At 37.9% G+C, this 23,777-nt stretch overlaps 1 protein-coding gene across 2 annotated transcripts in view; it reads right to left on the bottom strand.

The window, feature by feature from the left end:
- KYNU (kynureninase) overlaps positions 1-23,777 on the bottom strand; it is a 131,455-nt gene that overhangs the window by 67,954 nt on the left and 39,724 nt on the right. For both annotated transcript variants that reach the window (XM_084799637.1, XM_084799638.1), the window contains 4 exons: positions 18,119-18,180; positions 16,671-16,742; positions 15,143-15,217; positions 13,208-13,354 (listed from right to left, as the gene is read on the bottom strand). In XM_084799637.1, coding sequence (XP_084655763.1) covers positions 13,208-13,354; positions 15,143-15,217; positions 16,671-16,742; positions 18,119-18,180 — 356 coding nt within the window. The remainder of the gene's footprint in view (positions 1-13,207; positions 13,355-15,142; positions 15,218-16,670; positions 16,743-18,118; positions 18,181-23,777) is intronic.

Genomic DNA, 23,777 nt, shown 5'->3' with positions numbered 1-23,777 from the left:
TTAATGAGCTAAATGGAGTCCCCTGGATTTGAAAACGATCTCAGATTTAACAAAAGTATACAGATTTTCAGGCAGCCAGTATAAGCAGTTGTCCAGAAAATGATTGTATTCAAATTCTGTTATTTTTGCAATAGTGTGATCCATCAACTTGCCTGACCAACACTTTTGTTAGTCACATACACACATATCTGTTCATTGATGTACTCTGTATTTATAACAACTCACTATGTGCAAAGCTCAGTTTGCAGCCTGTGAGGTTTGTGGAGTCAGTTGGTGATACTCTACTTCTGCTTCTTAAACTTGAGCGTTAAAATAAGTGCAGAAATAAATGTAAGGTGGAGCAAAAGAAAGCCAGTGATATGCTTTCTAGCATGCTCTGGAAACCCTGAAGAAAGAGAAATTCATCCTGACCCAAAAGGCACAAAAACTTTCCTGATGAAGATCAAGAATGTCACATGCAGGATCCCTAAAGCAGTGGCTCTTAACCTTTATTACAGTCCTTGTGCTGTGGTGACCCCAACCATAAAGTCATTTTCAATCCTATTTCATAAATGTAATTTTAGTACTGTTTGGAATGTTTTCCAACAGTCTTAGGCAACCCCTGTGAAAGTGTTGTTAGATCCTCAAAGGGTCATGACAAACAAGCTGAGAACCTCTGCCTTAAAGTCAGGCAAGTAACATATAAGCTGGGCTGGGGGGAGATATTTCTTCATCCTTGCCCCCCTGGCTGCCCCCCTTTGTAACAAGGCCATACTGTAAGCATGACTATAAACATCTGCAGTGACTCGCCTTCAGCACCAAGGACAGCACACAGCCATGTGCGGGATGTTTGGGAGCTCTAAGGGTAGAGTCAATGCACACAAGATGGTCCAAAAGTACAGTTTTTCCTGAAATTTTTGCAAATAGTAGCTTTTATATAAAACACCATGCCTTTTAATTGTTGATATGTAATTAAAATGCTAATACACACTATGTTTACTAATAGAGCAGGCCTGTTGAGTAGGTAGGGGTCAAACTGGGGAGTGAAAACAATAGACACTCACCTGTTCAGGCGGAAAAATAAGCTTTTTAAAATGTCCTTTACATAGCGATGGCAACTTTATCTGTAGACATCCCCAGCTTGATGTGAAATGAAGAAACATTCTCCCAGAAGTTAATTTTGGGGTGACTTCTGTGCCAATCTTTAGTAATAAAATCCCCGAACCAAATTTTCTCTTTCTGTTTTTTTTTTTAAATTATACATATAATGATATTACATTAAAATATGGACAGTAAGTCTTGAAGAGATGTACCTTAAGTTTGTTCTATCTTATCTAGTTTTTAAAGCTGCCTGTGATGATGCATGCTTGCATTTCCAGGATTCCTGCAGAGGCAGGAGGGTACCAGGCTTGAGGTCAGAGAGCTACATATCAAAACCTTGTCTTAAAAATACCAAAGCAGTTTCAGTGGTTTAATAGCATTTTCTGGTCTTGCAGAAGACATCGATTCAGGTTCCCAGCACCTATGGGGCCATGGCCAAGGGCAGGGTGGAGGACGGGGGCACTGAACATCTGGAACTCCAGTTCCAGAAGGTCCAAAGCCTGCCTCTAGCTTGTGTGGGTACTAGGCACAAGTGTGGTGCACATACTTACAGGCAGAAAACAATGTTAACTCATATAAAAATTTAAAAATTAAAAAAAAATCTAAAAAACAATAACCCATAGGAAACCAAAAGATAAAAGAGATTTGTTATAGATAATTTAGTGCTCTCTTTTGCGTCACTACCTTCCCTTAGGTACACTCTCTCTGGGTAAGTGAACAAGCTCCAGCTCAAACTAACTTTGAAGGTAACAGTACTAAACTTGTCTATATTAACAGCTCATATGGAAAAAAGAAAAGATGGAAATAGAAAATGACATGGGTGACTTCTGTATTTATTTTGGTTTTTCTTTTTTCTATGCCAGGAACACATAGAATTCCACATTCATTCTTCAATATTATAGCAGTGAATAAGTTAGAATGAGTATATACACGAGGACGTACATTTACGTTGGAATCTTTACATTTTTTTTGTCATAACGAAGACAGCCTACTCTTCCTTAATCAGTAAAGAGGCAAGAAAATGGAATATTAGGACAACACCTCTGAGTCTTAGACAACTAATTATGTGATTTGCATCGTCTAAAAACAAAACCCAAAACCTCCTCTGACTATAGCATCTCCTTCAGATGGTCCTGGAATTAGCAGGTAAATGAGGTTTGATATCAGAAAATGAGCTGTCCCTCAGACCTTTGATAAGAATGGCTGCGGTATCCCAAATCCTGATTGACAGCTAGGAGCCTTGCTTTTCCCGGATCTATAATCCTGAAACAACATCTGGAATCTAGAATACTCTTCTGCGGGGAATTAATTATTTTTTATCTTATATGGTCCACTTAATCAAGTCTTAAATAAAACACCTGACAAGGATTGCTTAGAAAGAAGCTCCATAATTTTAGATCCCTGCGCACTGGTCCTCCCCAGCTTATTTTGGCTTAGCAATTTCTGGATCTCCCACAGGAGGAGGACTTAAGAACATAGATAACTTTTTGTGCGCAGCGCAACAATCTTCTACCATTCCAGAGACCAGAGTTAATGAGACACTCAGTTTAAATTTTTCTTTTCTCCTTACTGAAAAAGACTGATGTTCTTCAGTCAATCGTTTATTTGAAGCTGCAGCACTGTTTTAATATATTAAGCATGCATATACACACACCTATAAATATGTGTATGTACACAAACACACATTTTTCCATTTTCTTTTCCCTGGATTTCCTTGATAGATTCAAGTCTAGATCATACTTGAGGAACTCAGTGGAAAAACAATCTCTAATGACTAAAAATCATTTTTATTATAACAGAGGAAATGAAGATAGGAATGATTTCTTAAGAGATCAAAAGCACTCTGAAGTGCATCACAATGATAGTCTTTATGTTTTTGCAAAGATAATGATGTGCTATTTCATTTTGCCCACTTTCATTTCATTCCAGTCCAATTTCACCCTCGCAGGTAAGAAATTTCTTTCAAAAATTAAAACAAGTCTGTCTTCTTAAACATCTAAAGCTTCGCAGTGGCTTCCATGCGTCTTCACGGACTTTGTATGGCTTGCAAGAGGCTGCCTCTGACTTTGCACTCCTCATATAATGTCTTATTCCTCCTCTTCCAAAGTTCTAAAATTAAATTATACTGAAGTGCTGCTTCCTTGCAAACCTATTAATACTTCACACTTCTGAGAATAGTCCTTACCATATATCCAGGCCTGACAGAAAAGGTCTCACCTAGGTAATATCTGCTCATGCTGCTAGAACTAGCTTCATCTCATCTTCTTTAAGAAGGTCACCCTGGAAAACCGCACTGGAGTAGATGTTCGCCTGTTTGATTTTTATTATTATAATTGTTCTTTATGATATTTACTGACAAGTGAAAGACACAAACATATGCCACTTTACTATAAAGAATACCATGACAAATTTTTTATGTGCTAATGGTGAGAGTCTCTCAAGTGAACTATAACTTACAGTTTCTAGTAAAGATGGTTTAATAATAAAATCATGTTAAATATTTGTATAAAACATTAGTCTTTCTATATAAGAATTCTATGCACCATCAGGCAGGTGGGTACATGTCTGGTCGGAGGCAGAAGGATCATTAATGTCAGGACAGACTGGTCTACAAAAAAAAGTTGGTACACATTATGCCAATTCATTATATATTTAATATATTAATATGAATATAATAAATATGTGTGATATGTGATGTATGCTATTTAGAAATAGCTATATTAAAAATAGCTTTGTCATTAAATGAACATCTCATTGTGGCAATGCGTTATGATAAAGATATATCTTATATTCTAAGAGACAGGAACTTTTGTTGTAAGTCACAGCCAGAACTAATAATATACCTCGGGAATTAAGACTGTTATTCTTATGTGTACTCACAGTTTGGTTAATGCACCTTTAAGAGAAAAATATAACAACAACCTTACTTGCTTTGCATTTCCTATGTAACCAACATTTACAACCTAAACTAGCACGTAGGTGTAATCTCACACTATGTGCTCTTCCGTGCTGCTTGCCCAAGATTAAGGCATATATGTTTCTATGTGTGTTATGTAACATTTGCTGAAAACAGAGAACAAAGGCTGAAAGCATCCTTATGAAATGAATATCCACCATAAATGTTGTAACCTAAGCAGTGTACAGCTACTGCTTTGTAAACAACTCTATTTGTTATAGAGTTTGCTATCTGGGTCAGGTGGGGTGAGTTGGAACCAGTGACTTAATCCTTTGCAAAACTCTGTTAAAGATTTCTTTAGAGCATCATATTTCTTCCCCAGTGTGGTGTTTTCTGTGCTGTTCAATGAAACAGAGAGCAAAGTCCTTTGTTAGGGGCAGGCGCATTCAGACCCATAGACACAGACAGACACAGGGACATGTTTACAAGACAGCCTTCAAACAGGCACAAACTCATACCCATGTTTCAGTCAGGACAGAAGACACAGGGAGAGCAAAGAGAGATTTCAAATTTGGCATCTCTCCTTGGTTAATTGAAACAGGAGAAACGCTTAGATTTTTTTCCTTAATGTGCCACAAATGCATTATTGGAGACTTAGTTTATTATTAATGCATTCAAACTGACTGGAAGTCTTGATGCCCCACATAAGCATTATTGGTATTATACTATAACAGTTCCTAGGAGTTGACTCCATTATAGCCAAGGTTTCTATTGAAAGCTTAGTCAGTTATTTGTGTCCTCACAGAAGGTAAAACTTGAAAAAAAACTTTAGATATACCATAATATACCTTGATGCCAGTTAAGAATTAAGAGTGCTATCCTGCTGTGTACTCACCCTGTTTGGTTAACCCTACCTTTAAGAGAAAGATATAACAGCAACCTTACTTGCTTTGGATTTCCTATGTAACCAACATTTACAACCTCAACTAGTACATAGGTGTAATCTCACACTATGTGCTCTTTCCATGCTGCTTGCCCAAGATTAAGGCATATATGTTTACATGTGTGTTTATGTTTATATGCTGAAGATAAATGAAAAGCCTGGCCACCATTCATATGTGAATGTTGCTTTGGTCTCCCTGACTTTTTGTTTTATGTTTTAGATATTTGTTGGGTTTTTTTTTTTGCATTTTTCCTTATTCCTCAGTATTCAGGATCAAAGGTGTGTATGTGTGAGAGAGAGGGAGAAATAGATAGATAGTTGATAGATAGATAGATAGATAGATAGATAGATAGGGAGATAGATGATACACAGATTGGATGATAGATAGATATATTGGTTGATTGATAGATCACAGATAATGAGGAGGAGCGCCTCTGGTGTCCTATTCTATCACCCCCACCTTATTTCCATGAGACAGTGTTGTTTACTGAATCTGTACTTGTCATTTTTTTCCCAGCTAGGATAGCTGGTCAGCAAGCCCCAGAAATCCTTCTGTCTCTTACATCTACGGTGATCGGGTGAAAGGAGCACTTGTGGCTATGCCCAGCTTTTTACATTGGTATTGGGGACTTGAACTTGGATCCTCTGCCTACTCAGCTGGTGTTGCTCCAGTCCCCTTCCTCTTTCACCCCACTGCTGTGTCTCTATCTCTGCATAGGTTTGAAGAAATGGGGTCTTCTTAGGTTGCCCATGATGGCCTTAAGTTACTGGCCTTAAATGATTCTTCTACTTCAGCCTCTCAAGTGGTAGCTAGGACTATAGGTATGTACCACCATGTATGCCTGAGAAGTAATTCAACTTTGCTAACCCTGATTGGACTATAATTGCTATTGCTATTTATTAATAATTGAAAGAGCTTATAGTTGGGCCTGACACATAACTCACACACAAAAATAAAAACTGTTACATAAAAAAGATGTTGTTCGCAGACTTTTTTCTTTTAATCCACCATCTGCATTTTAGTTTTAGTAAGCTAAAAGAAATCAAATATGTGAGCACCCACATATGTGTGTTCCTGCAATGTGTAAAAGAGATGAGAGGCTAACGCAGCTCATTTCGTCATCTGCCCTTCAGGGTAATGATTTGGCACTCACTCTCTGCCAGGAACCATGTGTTTTGCATGGTGTAAAACATTTGGCGGGGTACAGAGAGCACAAAGAGTTTGCACTGAGATTTGTGAGAATCAAATTATTAAATAGTATATTAGTCTGTCATTTAACTCTTAAAACCCTAGACTAGTCTCTTCCACTCCTAACAAGCTGCCCACGACTTTCTGCTTTCATGTGCATTTTGATGCAGAAATACTGACTTATTGCTTACAAATCCTTTAATTTCTTATCTGGAAGTCTCAGTTGTCCACTATTCCTTTTTTCTAATGAAGCTGTATATTCCAATCAATAGTTACTCTTCTGCATGTTTAAATCTTATAAATAATTATTGAGAACCTACCATATGCAAGTATTAAATATTTCAAGATTTCATTTGCAAAATCTTAAAGCTTATGAAGTGAACACTACTATCATCTTAACTTGCTAAGTAGATAAAATAAGTTATACTGAAAAAATGAATTCTATCAGTTAAATTATGCTAAAATATAATTTTCATAATATGAAACTATATAATATACTCTAACAATTTAGAATATGTATTAGGTACTTATTATAGTAACATAAAATATAAAATTAATATTCCATTGTATAATATGTAAATCACATGATTAATACAATTTAGAATTTTTTTTCTTTATTTGTTATTGAAGGCATTGTACCATGTAAGTGAAGGTGCACATGCCTTGCCACATATGTGGCACTCAGAATGCAGCCTTCATGTGAGTTCTGGGAACCAAATTTAGATCCTGGGCCTTGCACAACAGTGCTTTTGTCCTCTTGCTAGGCTGTCCATTATTAAATTATTAGTGCACATTCTCTGCATCTCAGAAGAAAGGTCCTTCCTCATGAGCACGTGAGGGCCCTGAGCACAGGGTGGCAAAGCTAACGTCTCATCTCAGATACAGCTAAACTTCATTTCCCATAAAATGCACAGACTGTTAGCCAGTGTGTTACACATAGAAGTGATCTTGCCACTTGAAGGTAAGGTATTTGAGAAATTGTTGCACTGTTCACACCCTTTATTCCACTCCTGTGGCTAGACGCACCAAAGCTTTAGGATACAAAAGGCAAAGGGCCCAATCCTGAGTCATGGGCACCTAACCTCTGCATGGATAGAGAAGGTTAACCTCTAGGTGTAGTGTAAGCAAGAAATAAACACTGGGTATTATGCAGGGGTTTATGATTCTGGTTTTATTAAATAAGAGCTAGTCTGCTTAACTAACATACAAAAAGTGGTGCATACACAATAATTTCCAATGAACTTTTACCTATTCAGTTTTGTTCTTTTGATTGTTTGTTGTTGGTCTGGTTTTGAGACAGGTGGCTCAACCCTTTTTTTTTTCCAATTTAAATGCACTTTATTTTTAGACAACCTAAATAACATTTTTTGTGTGTGTGTGCTAACCTGGAACTTTCAACTCTCCTGCTTTACGTCCGCAATGCCAGAATTACAAGCATGCGCTCTGTGCTGCTTCTCATAATCTTAGCTAATACACTGTAAGTCATGTGAACACGCATTTCTCGCTCACAAGTTTCTTATGAACTGTTTTCAGTGCTTGTGAAATGTGAGGAGGGAGGGAGGGAGGCAAAGGAGGAAGGAAGGAAGGAAAGAAAGAAAGAAAGAAAGAGAGAGAGAGAAAGAGAGAGAGAAAGAAAGAAGGAAGGAAGGAAGGAAGGAAGGAAGGAAGGAAGGAAGGAAGGAAAAGAAGTTATGCATCAGAATCAAAGGCAACTGATTAGAAAGCCTTGGGTCATCTGCAGATTAAATCAGGAAATACTGTGGATTAGCAATTTTAAACTCACTCTTTGGCACTTTCTTTATTGCCTTTTCTATAGAGCTGTAAAAGCAAACTCTTTCTTCACCCATACTCTGTGGCTGTCCCTTCAGAGGCAGTGAGTCATGAGCTGGAATCTACTGGGCTTTTCTGGGAAAAGTTTAGCACTTCGCATAAAAGGGACACATGAGACAGATGTTCATCTGCTCTATCGTCCATGCTCTCTTCTTAATGCCTTGAATAGAAGTGGGTCTGGGACAACCGTGTTATGGCTATGATGTGGAATGTCAGAGAACTCCAGTCTGTCAGTCAGATGTGCTTCTCCACACAGCTCAGCAGCCTCAGGCCACTGCTCTCCTGTGGCAAGCAAAAGGGTGTGCTGTGCCTGGGCTTGTCTTTCATTATATCTGCAAATCTTAATATTTGATTAAGGAACACTTAAGAATAGGCAGACAGTGAGAGGGTAGAATGTGAGAGTATTTGGTTCAAATGTTGGTAAGGCCAGAAGGCTCAGCACAGTGCCATATGAGTAAATGTTAGCACTTGGGAGGAAGACATGCAAATCCCTGAACTTCTTCTCATGCATCAGGAAGAAAGAAAAAAATAATAGAAGAAAGAATCAAAAGAGAAAAAAGAAAGAAAGAAACCTATTATTAAGGCAGATATCAGAGCTGGGCCCTAAGTCTGGCAGGATGGTGAAGCTCATGACCTTGAGACGCAGGCTGATGTCAAAGTGCTGTGGGCACATCGTATTAACTATTGATTTTTCATTGTGGCACAAGCCAGAGCTTTTAATTGGCAGCAATGGCTGAGTTAAGGGGCAGCCTTAAACTCACTGGAGATAGTGGAGTTTAAGGGGATACAGCTGTATGTTGTTGTTACAGAAAATAAGTGTTAGTAGAAACAAGCAGCAGACGAAGAAAACCAGAGATATATGGAAATTTAGAGTTTCAGAAAGATGAAACAATCATGTATCTCCAAGAATAGTTGGAAATCTCTCTTCAAACTGATGTCTTCTGAGACATCATGGCCTTCTTTGTGATTTCTTATCTACTCTGGTTCATTTTCCTCAACCTCGCCACACAAATATCAGACCTTCCTCTTGCTAAGGAAAGCACTTCTACACCTTACACTCAGCACACAAATCAAAGTTATGGTATCAGCTGTTCGTCTACGAATTAATTTCCTCTTCGGTACCAAATGAAAATTTAATATTCTACTTTTCCTTCAAAATTAATTTTACACCACCTACAGTCCAATTAGACAGGTCCAGGTGACGATAGAAAATGGAGGCGGGGCTTTAAAAAAAAAGCATTTCACAGAAGATACCCAAGGAATACAGCACATTTCTGAAGGATTCTGAACTCAAGAGTAGTCAGGTAACTGAATAGCTGAAACCAGGACTGGCAAGAGCACTTGTTTTTAGGTGCGTAGAGCAACAGATGCTCTCATGCATGCTGCTCAAAGTATACACCAAATTTACATAAGTACATAGGAACGTGGCTATGGCTGATAATGGCTAAACCAGCACACAACTTATGATCCAGAGAGCCTACTTCTAAGAAACAGACTTATCAGCAGTGTGATGGAGGCTTACCCTGATTATTTGTAATAGCAGCTAAAGTAGTATGTATTGTGACAGCCATCACGTGGGAAAAAAAAAACAGCTAACTATCTGCTCTGACGCAAATGGAAACACTGTGCTGTATTTCCTGTCAATGTTTCACTGAAATGGAAGTGTAAACAAGCTAGGCCTTTACTGAATATTGCATGGGTGAGTTAGTCTTTCAATCTGGTAATAAGCCAAGCACAAAATGTCTATCTATGCCCACACTATGTACTTCTAATAAAGTGCCAAACTGGACAATGTGGTATATAGTAGTAAAGTTAGGGGGATTTTGGAATGGGAGTTGTATCTTCTAAATATGGGTGTATCCTCCAAATTCACAAACTTTTAAAAAATACTAACTATGCCAGCATTAAGAATAGAGGCAATGGGTAGTAATTAAGGGTTGCTCACTTAGAAATGGAATTAGTGCACACACATGCATACATGCACGCACACACACACACACACACACACATACACACACACACACACACACACACACAAGCCTAATTAGATAAACACAGTATGCTCAATTTGTTTAGTGTTGCTCTTGTGCACATGATTTCAGGGCTAACCACTTGGTATAATCAACTAATGGACTCATCCCTGAAAATGGGCATTTCTCTTGTTCTCAGCGTTATTTAGGTGTCTGAAGTCCTTTGTCCATAGTGGGGGCCCCCTTGAGATTCCTTCCTTCCATGTTAGCACATCTTTTCAAAACTAGAGAAGTGATCGTGGGGTACCCAGCCCTAGTTGGTACAACACAACTCTTACAGCCAAGGCTCAGAGCACTGTGCATGAAAGGAGCCAGAGGGCCAGAAAAATCTGCTGTGAGAAAGTGTCTCCTAGAAGTGACAAGGAAGGTACATCTATGGATATAACCATATTGCTAACAAAGCCCGGAGAGTGATATACTCATGTTTAAATGAAATGCAAGCTACAACATAACTCCTAAAGCCAGCTACATATGATTTGCTCTGCTGTATGTATATGTGCAATTTTTAAAATATGTTTCAAAACTTGTGTCGCCACTTCTGTACCGTGTGACTTTGAAATGTTCACTTCAAGATTTTGAAGTTTTTACTTTCATAATCCATTCATTCTGTGCACTGTCTTTTTCAGCGGCTATTGATGCTTAATTTCTGGAAACTTTCCTCTCTCTTTTTCCTTCACTTATTCAGCCCTAACAGATAGTTTTAAGTCCCCTTCCCCCTTAGGGCTGTCAGTTTCTTTCTTGATTGGCACCTTTAATTTCCTCCCTGTCTCTTTCTTTAGCTTTATATTCACAGGCCGCCCAGGAGAGTTACATAAGTCTAATTTTAAATTAGCCTAATTTTTCAACTCCAGTTGAGAATGAGAGTAATTGTACAGCAAGAGGGTAAACATTTGTTAAAATAAATTTGATAATGGGTAAATCTAAGTCAACCGTATCCCCGGTTCGTTCCCTCGGCATCATTCCGTTTAGATTGGAACTGCTCATTTTTCCATTCATCTGTTTGACTGACTGTGCCAGGAGAGTTAGACTCTATAGACATGTTAAATGAATGACAGCCTGTGGCACATTCAGAGAGTCATTTCAGCAACTCAATCACTGGACAAGAATTAATTATAAATCCTAGTCAACACATGTATGTTTCAAGATTTTTAAATTTTTTATTTATATTTTGAGTGTGTGCGTATCTTGCCTGCATGTATTTATATGTATTCCATGTATACCTGGTGCCTTGGAGGCTAAAAGAAGGGACTGAATCCATGGAGCTGGAGTTACAGATGGCTGCAAGCTGCCACGTGAGTATTGCTAAGCAAGCTTGGGTGCTCTGCAATAGCAGCAAGCGCTCTTAAGTGAGACGCAAGCTCCCTATAACCCTTATTTTAACTTTTAATGGGAAATAAAGTCCATATTTGAGACATTTCCCATAGTTTCACATTCACTGAAGAGAGCAGAAGTAAGGAGGGACCGCTGCTTAATGGCAGAATGTGTGACAGCCATGACATCCTTCAAGGACCACATTGTCTACTCTGAGTGCAGGAGGGAGATGCTGCTGTTATGAACTAATGCATTTGAAACAGAAGCCCAGAGAGGTCAAGTCACTTGCTGGGGATCAGATAACATGGCGAGCACCCAGCCAGTGTGTGGACCCCAATGGAATGGTTGCCCAGCTCATGACCCTTGTTCTGTGTCCTTTGTCTTGTGTCTATGAAGGTTAATGAGACATGCTTGCATACTAAGGAAACATGGATGCTGATTACTTGCAGAACATTTTTAAAACACAAGTTTTATTGGCCTCCCTTTATTTTGGTGCTTAAGATTTAATATCTGAATTAAGAAGACATTATCTTTATATCTTTCGTAATGCACCACTTTCACAGCTATCCATCAAATCAGCTGGAAGTCCTGCTTGGAATTTCCTAGAGACCACTGAAGACGGCGCTAAATTTCTTTTCATTAGTTCCATTCATTAGCTTCAATAACTGCATATATTAGCTAGATCTCACATATATAGTAATCCTGTAACTTATTAATGTTCAGAATAAAATTCAATTGTCACACTTTTTAATACAAGTCTTGATTGCATAATCAAACAGGACTGCTACTTAGTATTTTAAATACAACGTATGACTATTGAATTTTTCTTCCAATTGGTTTCTTTCTTACAGGCCAAAATTATTTTTTAAAAATCTAAAATCACTTACTTGAACACTTACTTAAAATAGGGATATGCTATGCAGAAAAAACAATTTAATTTTGAATTAATAATATGCAAGGGGACAAACACTTTTGCTATAGGCCGTATTATAAAGCTAGAAGATTGTTAGAAATAAAATGCCATCCTTAAAGTCACTGGGGTAAAACTATCCTTTGATAACTCCACATGAGCTACTAATAGAGACTACATTTCTCATCTAGAAGTACCTAGCTTTACGTGAGCATTGGTTTACATTTAGAATGAGTTACAATATGACAATGTACTGAAGTGAGATTTGTAAAAGTCTTTGCATGTCCTGAAGTCCCTTAATATTTTATCTTCTGCTGTCTGAAACCGCATCCTGTGTGCAAACCTTGCTTACCCTGGACTCAAGGAGCCCCCATAAAGACACCATTATTGGGAGAGAGTCTGCATCATCATTGTCAAGTCAACATGACTTTAACTACATCAGTCATAACAATAACAAATAATTTCTTAAAATTCAAGACTTGGTCAGGTGGTAGTGCGCGCCTTGAATCCCAGCCCTTGTGAGGCAAAGGCAGATGGATCTTTAAATTCCAGTGTATCCTAATCAGCAGAGCAAGTGCCAGGAAAGTCAGGGCTACACAAAGAGAACCCACCTTAAAAAAACCAAAAGAACAAACAAATAAAAACTATGTTGTGTTCTTCCTAAAAAAAAAAGACTCCCAGAGTTCCTGGAAGGGGAGGTCTGGTGGCACTCAGAGGAAGGATAGCAAGCTACCAAGAAGAGACTTGATATCCTCTGAGCATATACAGGGGGAGGAGGTTCCCCTCAGTCACAGTCATAGGGGAGGGGAGGAGGGGGAAAGCAGGAGGGAGAGAGGAATGGGAGGATACAAGGGATAAGATAACAATTTAGATGTAATATGAATAAATTAATAAAATATTCTTAAAAAGGAAAGAAAAAGACTCGCAGAATAACATAAAGCACACATCAGAAAGCGCAGACGGAGCACTCGAGCGGAGTGCTTCCTCGGAACGTGGCAAGGAAGGAAGAGGGCAGTACCTTTGCCTGTCCGGCTTTTGTTATGGCAGGCATGTCGAAGAGCTGTCCAGTGTAGAAATGCAGTCCACTGAACAGGATCACCGCAATTGAGTCTCCTTCCTCCTCGATTACTTCAAGTATGTCCTCCATCCTTAAGGTCTCTTCCCCCTACGTCAAATTCAGCCCAAGTTACATGGGTAATACATGGGTCACTCCATTCCCGCAAGTGTCTTTCCTACATAAGGCAATGAAAGGTAATTGTGCTTCCTGGCATCCCATGCCAATGTCCTTCAAAAACTCTGGCAAAAGAGCAGCACTGGGATTCATTCTGTTACTAAGAAATAAAAAGTAAATGCTAACGAGGTTCACTTAAGTGCCATTCTGCAAATCCTGCTTGCCCCTTCCTAGTTCAGTTTTCAATTAATGTTTGCTAATTGCAAAGCTGTCAATAGTTTTCCCATTATCACTGTCCAATACAAAAGATGAAGAAGTCCATGACATATTTCACAGCAAACCTGGAGATTCACATCGCACTTAATGACTTGGTGCTTTCCCAAGGAAATCGCACTCACACATTTTTCTACTGCATTTCGCCAAAGCGAAGTTTCAATTAAAGTTTAATCCTTTTCTAGATAATATAAAGATAAAGGCAAACTTGAAGAAAACAGATCAAAATAAAGAATCAAGGACAAAATCTAACATCCAAACCAAAACTAATGACTGAAAATTGTCAACAAAGTGAGATTCAGTCTTGAAAAAGTAGCGAGCTGAAAGAGATCCTTCAAGCAGGAAGAATCTGCTAATGGAGAGCAAGTCTTTTGTGCCTATAACTGTGCACAAGCCTTCTCTTGTAATTAATATGACGTAAAATTGGGGCCAGCACAAGCTTAGTTGCCTTGTTATCATGTAGAAAGTGCCTTAAAACAATCTTATGTAATCCTTCTATTTAACTTTTCAAATTTCTTTCTATTGGCCAAGTTCCATATTGGAGAACTTGTATGGATGGGTAGGTGTGTGTGTGTGTGTGTGTGTGTGTGTGTGTGTGTGTGTGTGTGATATTGAAATCTGTCTTATTAGAAGTATGCTTTTTACACATAAGGAAAAGAACTTAGTAATAATAAGAAAAATTCTACTTAGGAAACTGGCAACTTAAAACACTTTTAAAATTCTAATACAGTTTGACAACCACAATTTAAAAACCAGACTAAAGAGAGTATCACAGAAACTAACGCATAATTCATTTGTCTGAAGAATCACCATGATCCAGATAAGAAATAAAGGTTCCAGTGAGATAAAGCTTCCATTCATGTTGACTTGAAGCTGTCTAGTAAGGCAACAGACTGTTAAGAGTAGACTCAGAAGATAAAAGGCTGGTCATCTGTAACTCTGAATCTTGGGAACTATCCATTTTTATAGCACATGTGAAAACAGATACTTCTAATAGATGTGAGAATCTTTTATCATTAATCCTGCATGTTAGTTAATAACACACTGAAATCCCAGACTCTTCAACTTATTAGGTTTAGAAAATTTACCATATTTTAAATACAAGAAAAAATTTGATTCTTCACAAAGGAACATAAAAGACAGTCTCTATACAATTTCACAATGATCACTGGTCTTTGATTTTAATGGGACCCATCAGCAGCTACATTTGCAATTTAAAGTGGCATACTCAATTTGTCATCCCCTTTCCACCTACTTGACCACTACAGACTCCATGCTATAAGAAGAAAAAAAATCTTGCCATGGATCTAGCTTTTTTGAAAATTAAAATAAATACACTTCCATTTATTCTTTATTTAAACAAAAGGATCCAACAGTACCAAGTGCACAGGTCTCTTATGTTCTCTTGAGAATTACATCAAAGCCATGAATATAATAAAGTTTTGAGAAAAGGAGAAGGAAATAAATGAACACTAAATAGAAGTATGGTGACTTTTTTTTCTCAGTTACCTCTCTTGGCTCTATCATCCGCATACTTTTCCCAACATCAAGTCCATGAAGTTGAATCTGTGACTCAATAGCATACTGAAAAAGAAAGGAAATGTATTCATTAAATTAAGCCCAAAGGCATAGCCGTACATTAAAGACTCTGCTCTGAAAAAACAAAACAAAACAATGAAACATTGCATTATAATAAACCACATGTCAAAAGTAGAGTGAATGGCTACCTCAGAGACTTCCTTCTTAATGTGACTGAAAAGGAATTAGGACACTTGTTAAAGGTGATCAAAAGTGCAAAGTAGCTTTTAGAGCTAAGGAGAGTTTTACCGTATAACTCGCCCAGTGTAAGTCACAACTGGCGCTTGTGAAATAACCAAAGTGAGGAGTCTGAAGTGCTGGGCTTGAGTAAGAACAAAAACAGCTCAGCATAAGAAGAATCGGGCAGCAAAGAAACCACCTTTAAAACTCCATGGAGAAGATAAGACACACATTGGGTCAAATAACTACGAGGGGCTTAAATTGTCTACAAGAGAACAAGGTTTTAATCTTTATTATAGCAAAGTAATCACTTATTGGCTTAATAGAATTATATGCTTTAAAACCACAATACATAGTTATAGAATGATCAAAGGGTAGGTGTCAAGTTTCTTTAAAACTAGGAGAAAAGGTTTCAGCTGTGTGTGGATCTGGGAGAATCATTATTTGAGTGAAACACAAAAACAATCCTTTAACCTTCGCTGTGTGCTGGGGTTAATTTATATGTCCGTTTTGCTGTATGTGTTCGCATGCAGGTACAGAAGCCATTGGCCAATGTCAGGCTGTGCTCCTAGATCACTCTGTACCTCACTTTTGAGACAGGGCCTCTCATTGAGCCTGGAACTTACTGACCAGATGGACAGGCTGTCCAGCAAGCTCCAAGTATCCTCTTGCCTCTCTTGTCTCCTGTGCTGCGACTGCAGGCCCACAAAGCAACATTCAGCTTCCTTTGTGGGTGGTAGGTATTCCAATTTAAGCCCTTAATGCCTGTGGACCAAGCTCGTCACAGACTTAGCCACCTCCCTGCATCAGCATTTCATAATCTTTTCATATTTTTCATAGAAAGCAATCAATAAGTATCGCTAGTGTGCTATGACAAAGAAGTGGTGCACATACAAGTTCATGTGACAACAACGTTGCTAAAGGGTTAAGCAGTAGAGTTTGTATTGATTTGATTTCATAAAGGAAAACAGCAACAGGAATTAATAAAACATTTCTAACCACACTTGATTTAGGCAGCAATTTGCTCAATATCTTTAAAAAGACTAATAAATCAATGTCCCCATTCAGTCCTTTCTTCTCTGAACACATGCTTTAACTTGAACAAAGGAAATAAATCTACTGTGTGGAAAAAAAAAACTTAAATCAAATGCACTTGACAGACCTTTTTTTAGTCAGCTTACTTGGAAATGACTAGCAAATAAACATTCAAGTCAGGGAAATGATATGTCCCTCTAGGAAGAGTAGAAAGAACATAAATATAATTTGAAGAAATCCTTACATGATCGGAAGGGAAGGCCTTGGCTTCTAGAAGAATTTTGTGTCGCTTTTGTGTAGGCTTAAAGAATGATAACTACAATGAAACAGAGTTATTGAGAAGCATTAACACAGAATTTACTCATTTGCTCCTTTATGCCACACTTTCATTTTTATAAGCTCCAACATTTTTAAAGACATTAATTAATTAAACATGTGAGATATCTGACAGAGGTACCTTTTCAATTAGCCTAGTTTCCAATGAATTATGAAGAGGGTTGAAGATATTGGCTCATTACATTTTATCAATGGAAAACAAACTCAGAGGAAACACGTGAAGCAGATAAAAAACAAATTCTAAAGCTTTAACTAAATGCTAATTGAAAATTTATCTTCTTAAGCATTTAAAGGTAATTTCTCTAGAGTGAGATTGAAAGAGCGTGTTCTAGGCAAGTCTTATTTACATATCTCACATTGCCAATTTGGTTCCCCGTTATCACCTTCCCCTCATCTGGTTGCTTGCTTTATGGCATTTTGGTTTAGGTCCAGCTAAATGTGCCTTGGCCCAATCATGAAACGCTCATCCATTTTGGAGACACCAGCCGGAAGTAGTCTATTTGTTCACTGGCCATTTCATTTCTCCCTGGACAATAAGCCCAGCCCTGCTTCCAATACAGATGACAACACCTGTCAGCGGGATGCTCATCATTAGCCAGGGTGCTAAATTAATTTTCATATATTACCTTATTGAGTTCTACACATCTAGGAGGAAGATATTGCTATCTTCGTTATTCCAAAGGGAGATACTAAATCTCAGAGACACTGAAAAGTTTGACCAAGATTAAAGAGACACTAACTTAGATGGGAGTTACAACTAAGGATGTATGTATGAGCTTTTAGACATGATTCAAAACAAACTCTTGCGTGTTTCCACCAGAATATAACATTTACTTTGTGTTTTTTTTCCCTGTGTATGAATAAACCCCAAAGGCACTTAGCCTGTGGTATTTGCCATGCAGTTCTTTTGTCTTGATAACTATTATCAACCATCCTGTGATAAGAACGACACATGTTTGGCAGAGTTGACTTCTGCTACCAAACATGCATTTTTGCTTGATGATACAACTAACTTTTCTTTTCCAGAATAAGGGGGAAAAAGAGAAAAGCCTGTTTTCTTCAGGGCTCAGTGCTTGCCAATAAGTGTTCTTCCTGAGCAATTTCCTCTTTCAAGTACTACTACTGGTTTCCTTCTGCAGTGCTATAAGAACTCACTATTGTAAAGGTCTTTGTAAGAGGCGACTCTTTCCTGTTTAAGAAGGAGCATAAGATCACCGTCTATCATCTCCTGATGAAAATAATCTCACATGCGTTCATGGAACAAATAACTCACTAGAGGTTTATAAAATTGAGGTAGAAACATATCAGACTATGCAAATGGGAGAAGTCAAAACACAGATGGGAAAGAAATCTTACCAGTAGAAGATGCAAATTAACTGTCAAAGCATTCATTAGAACTATTTCTTTCTCATGGGCTCCTGTAAAATAATCATTAAAACATACATCATACTTGATTTTTTTTTTTTTTTAGTTAGTTTGGAGTGTAGTAGAAGAACAAGGTTGGAGCTTCACTCAACCATATCAACGTTTTTAGAAATAAGGGCATGCTGTTGTGTCATTATGAAAAATGAAGGTTTTCCCACCTGATCCATTTATCACATTATATCTGGCCTTATATACATGTATACAGAGATAAAAATTGTGATCCTCTTTTTGATTTTATAAATTAAACAAGGAAACCAAAATAATAATCATTTTCTCTGACCTGAAAATTCAGAAGGATTTATCCTATTATCAGTTTGCAAATCCCCAAAGAGTACTTTTCATGTGAAAATGAACCTAAAATGATATTAAGATCAATCATATCTTTAAAACCTGCTGTACACAACATCAAACTAACATTCACTTTTAGTAAGGGAATTCAGCTCTACCAAACATATTTCACTATTAATACAGTGAGATTGGTCACAGTTGTCAAGACAAAGAAGCTGCATGGCAAAATATCACAGCTTAAGTACCTTTATGATGTACTCATACACGGGGAGAAGGGCAATATAAATGTGTACTGTCTGACGAAAACATATGCAAAATTCACCGAGGGACCTCATACGAGAACGGGAAGTAGATGGGAGACAGAGCCGACACGTGTACCTTGACAACTCAGAGAGCTCTCACACCTTGTGTGGTCCAACTTTCCAGATGTTTCTTAAAAACAGAAAACACAGCTAGAACTATTTTTGGGGAATTACTTCCACCCAAAACCTCAGGAAAATATCTATCACAAAGTTCATAAAGCTGTTAGAGAAAATGTACATTAGAGAAAATATAGTGGTCTTACATTGTTTACTTAAATGCATACCTGTTGTAGAGTTCCCTTTAAAAACACGGAAGCCAGTGGAATATTAGGTTTAATAAATTCCAGACTAACTTTGCTTGGAGTGAGGCCACTGGAAATGAGTGTTTAACTAATGAATTCATATATGAAGATAGCCGTTCAAGGCGGAGTCTGTATTTGTCCTTTGGTCAAAAACAACTTGGCTTGCTAAATGGATTTCTTTACTTGTTGTACAATTAGTGATAAAGTGGTGGGTGTAAAAAGATATCCCTGGCCATCTTAAGGGGGAACAGATCTGAAGTAAAGACATAGTAAGTAGACACCATAAGCTTTTATCATACAATGCCATATGCCTTGACTTCCACAAAAGTCCCTTTTGAAAAATGGTATTAAAATGAACGTTATCAACTTTATCCTAGCTGGCTTTTTTACTGTTCCTTCTTAAATAAAACTCTATCCTATAGCATTTGTCTTGATCAAATGATTGCTTCTCTGTTATTCATAAGCATTGTGGAAACCACTTATTAAAAGTTTTAATGCAGAACGTAGAAGAAAAAAGAAGGAAACAAAGCCATATTGTAAGAAAGCAGAATTTATGGGGAAAGCATTGAAAAACAAATAAAAATGGTAAGAAAACAAAATAGTTGTTAGATGCAAACAAAGAAATGGAAGAGGTTAGTGGCAAGCTTTGATAGAGAAACTCAGACATTTATTTTTGCTTAAATATATATATATATATATATATATATATATATATATATATATATATATATATATATATATAAACTACTACCACTCTCTGGCAACTTTTGGTCTGTCACACAGTACACTATTTATTTTAGAAGACCTATAATGTTTCTGGCATGGGCAAGTACTGATACCACAAACATATTCACCAAGGTATAATGGTCTGAGTTAATTTCAACGGCATTTCTCCCTCACTGTCAAGCGTGTGCTCACTCTTAAGCCACCTCTTTACAAATACTCTCTGGCTGGTTTGAGTGATTATTAACCCCCACTACTATATCCCAACTTTGACCTCTACAGATGGAACTCATCAGATCACATCACCAAATGCCATCCTAACCTGCTGCTGAGCCCAGTTCAAAGACAGGGTTCATTTACTTAACATTGCATACCTAGATATGTACAGGAGCGGTGCTAGGATTAAAGTCTTAAAACAGACTACCAGAAATGTTTGCTGTGAGTATAACTAAAGGCACTTAAGAAGAAATTATTCTTAACATCAGAGCAATGCCAGCTGAACTGATTTTTAGCTTATTTTCAAAAGAAAGCTTCCCTAATTGACCTCATGGGTTCAAGATATACCTCTGAAAACAACACTGCTCTACAATATTTCAATATTATCTAAGAGGTTGAATTGTTCAAGTTAAATGAAACTCTTTCAAGTTTCCTCTCCTTGTTCCCTTTCTTGTCCTAAGAGCCTTCTCTGAATTAATGAGGAAACATCATGACCCAAAATTATTCAGAACACAGCTTTTGTTAAGCTTCCTGAAAGCTGAAGATTTGGAGGGCTCTTCCCCTTAGGGGACAACCTGCTCTTCCCCTTAGGGGACGACAACCTGTGATTTTTTTTTTTGATAAATGTCAAAGTTGGAGTTGCTTCATCTGAGGTGGGTGTTTCCTGCTTGTTTGTTTGTTTGTTTGTTTGTTTGCAACTTAATGCAAGGACTACCCTCTTGTATTGAAGCCTGGCAAGGTAACATTTATGGAGCCATTGCTATACACTCATACTTTGTAATTGCAGAACTGTTCAAATGGCCACACATGGAAGTCTAAAGTAGGCTGAACCATTACAGAGTCTGGTCAGGAAGTGCACTGACACTTTGAAATCTGCAACTTGTATTATTTCATACAGCATCTTTAGCAACCAGAGAAGGAATCCATTGTGGGTTCCCTTCATTATGTCACTATGAAAACTGATATCCAAATAGAACTAACCAAAAGTCTCACAAATAAGAATGACTTTTCCCTCAGAATTGCGTTTGAAAGCATTGTGTATAAGGCATTCCCCATTAACCAAATATGAGAGACCCAACTTCATAACCAATTTCCTTCTTTGTCTCTCTAATCCCAGTACAATTTCAAAGTTTTTTTAAAGCTGAGAAGCGTAAGTCCCCACGCTGCTTACCGTCTGGTAAGGCAGTCCACTTGGACTGTCATAGCATCTTCTTTCTACTTTATTAGGCAGATGCAAATGCTATTGTGCATTTGATGTCAGGACTGTAATTAGACAAAGTCCCAAGGAACATTTTTAGTTCACAGATTTCTATGGCCTGTGGAGATGGCCAGTGTATGAAGGAGGGTCTGTGGCAGTTGAGGCAGATCACTTGGGGATCATTGCTTCTCTGATGGTCAACCACAAGTTTCATAAAGCAGATATGTCCATATGACATTTTTATAAGCTCAAAAACTTATAAAGCTCAAAAAGCATCTAGCCCATGGTGATTATGTGTCCAAGGGAAGGAGACTTAATAATAATCTTAATGATATTCTCTAGCACATCTATTTCTAGCATCTTGCTAATATGACATTAATTATAAGGGAAAGTTACTCCATGTTCCGTGGATTGTGGAACTGTTGGTTGTTGGCTCTATATAAACTGTTTTATTAGTAGTTTTTCTTCATATCCAAAATTGGAATTTTCTTATGTCTGAATAAATATGGCTCTTCACTGTCTCTTTCTCTTCCTGTTGATTCTAGAGCCATCAATGTGTACACAGAACTGTCACCTCTCTGTTGTTACGGTGTTATGAAGAATCTTATGCTAAATTAAAGGCTATGCTTTCAAGTAAGTTTAAAATCCACCAATGCCCAAAATAAGACATATCTGTCTACACACGACATACGTCGATAACAATTAAGGAAAAGTAAATTGACTTTCCTATACTTCACCATCATTTTAATTATTTCATGATATTTAAATCATATCTTCTGGAGACCATTTAAGTTTCTTATGATACAATATTAGGTCAAGTCAAAACAGAGGCCATGGGATGAGATGCATGGAACGTGCCATCTCACCTACTACCTCCTGTGTAGGCACCGACAGGATACTGAACCCCACAGAACCCAAATCCCAGCTTCTGCACTGGAGAAGATGCCTGAGTGCTGAGGCCACGAGGAGCTTGATAAGGCCCCATGGCAACACTGCCATATGGCCCTGAGCTTCCTTGCTGCTATCCTGGGGTTCACCCTTTAAAGTAAGCTGGTTAGAATACAGAAAGTGTGACTTATGCCCTGTGAACTGCTGTCGTGTTATCACAACCAAGGTGTCAGTTGTGGAAATCCCAATATACAGACAGACAGCTCAAAGTAGGGGCCTATGTCAGGTGTCACAAGTTGGGGCAGCAAAGGAAGATCAAAGTCTTAACCTATGGAATATGGATTACCTCTGGCAAGCTGCTTTCAGGATTTAATCAAATGATTGTTAACGTAGTCTCAATGTCAGACTGATTGCCAGCATTAGAAACGCATCTGAACATGAGTTACACGGCACTGTATAGCATTTGCAAACTAGATAAAATTTCAGAGTTCAATTAACACAGGTTCTTCAAATTTAAAACTGTTTAGGCATTTTTTTCTTTTCTAAGCAAACTGAATAGCTATAGTCTTTTTTATTCCTGTTACTAACAGCGTTGGAAGGTGACTGCTTTGAAATTTTTGCTTTCTTTATGTGACATATATGTATTTATTGAGCAACAAAATACTTGCACATTTAATGAGCTGCAATAGCTCTATAAACTTTTAAATAGTCAAAGTAAAATTATGTAGAGTTTATTGGCTTTATAAATAAATTTCACTAGATAATATCATATTACGACTTTCCTGGCCTGTATATAAACATCCTCACTCCCCTTTTGAGGATGATAAATACCAAACACAAAATAACCAGGTGAGAATGCAGTTGTTATCTGAAAAAATCTTAGTACAAACACACACATACACACACATACACACACACATACATACACACACACACACACACACACACACACACAGACACACACACACACACACACACACACACACACACACACACCAGTTCCTTGTGAAGGCTTCTTAATGCAGACCTCACTCTCTGAGCAGTTTCTTCTGTGGGCCCCAAAGTAGCACTTGCAAATTTCTGAGCCCTTTCACAGCAGCTATGAAACCTTTGGTCTGTGGAGACACATTTGCTTATACTGTTCCTGTCATCTTTCTGTGCCACAGGAGGTGGCATTTTCAGTGTGCTCTGAGTTTTTAGATCCCATAACGCATCCACATTAAACCAATAGAAATTTGCACACCAGGAACTCCATAAAATTAAAAACTAAGGTTATTTTTGCTTCCATTTTTTTTTTGATTCAGAGTTTAACAGTTGTAGTACATAACACAGCAATGTAGTTTACAATGTAAAAGATGATCATTAAGCAGAGGATGTGGTTTACAGTAAGGTGATTCCACCAAGTCGCTGGGCGAGGGAATGGTTTGAATCTTTAGGTTCAAAGCACAGAGAAGGCACAGTCTCCAGGTGCTCTGACTGCTGTCAAGGGCATGCTCACACTTACATGCTGTGAATTAAGTGTGTCTCCACAAGGTTATATGTGGAAGCCCTCATGCCCTGTGTTAATTAAGAATAACTGAGGTCATCATCCCACTGAGGGAAAATGTGAAATTGGCTTGTGCAAGCCAGAAAGAGATCCTGGTAGGTACCATTGGCTCTTGACCTCAGCCAGA

The sequence above is a fragment of the Acomys minous genome (assembly GCF_964271855.1).
Source record: "Acomys minous genome assembly, chromosome: 10".
NCBI lineage: Eukaryota > Metazoa > Chordata > Mammalia > Rodentia > Muridae > Acomys > Acomys minous.
This window is presented reverse-complemented; position numbering and strand designations above follow the sequence as displayed.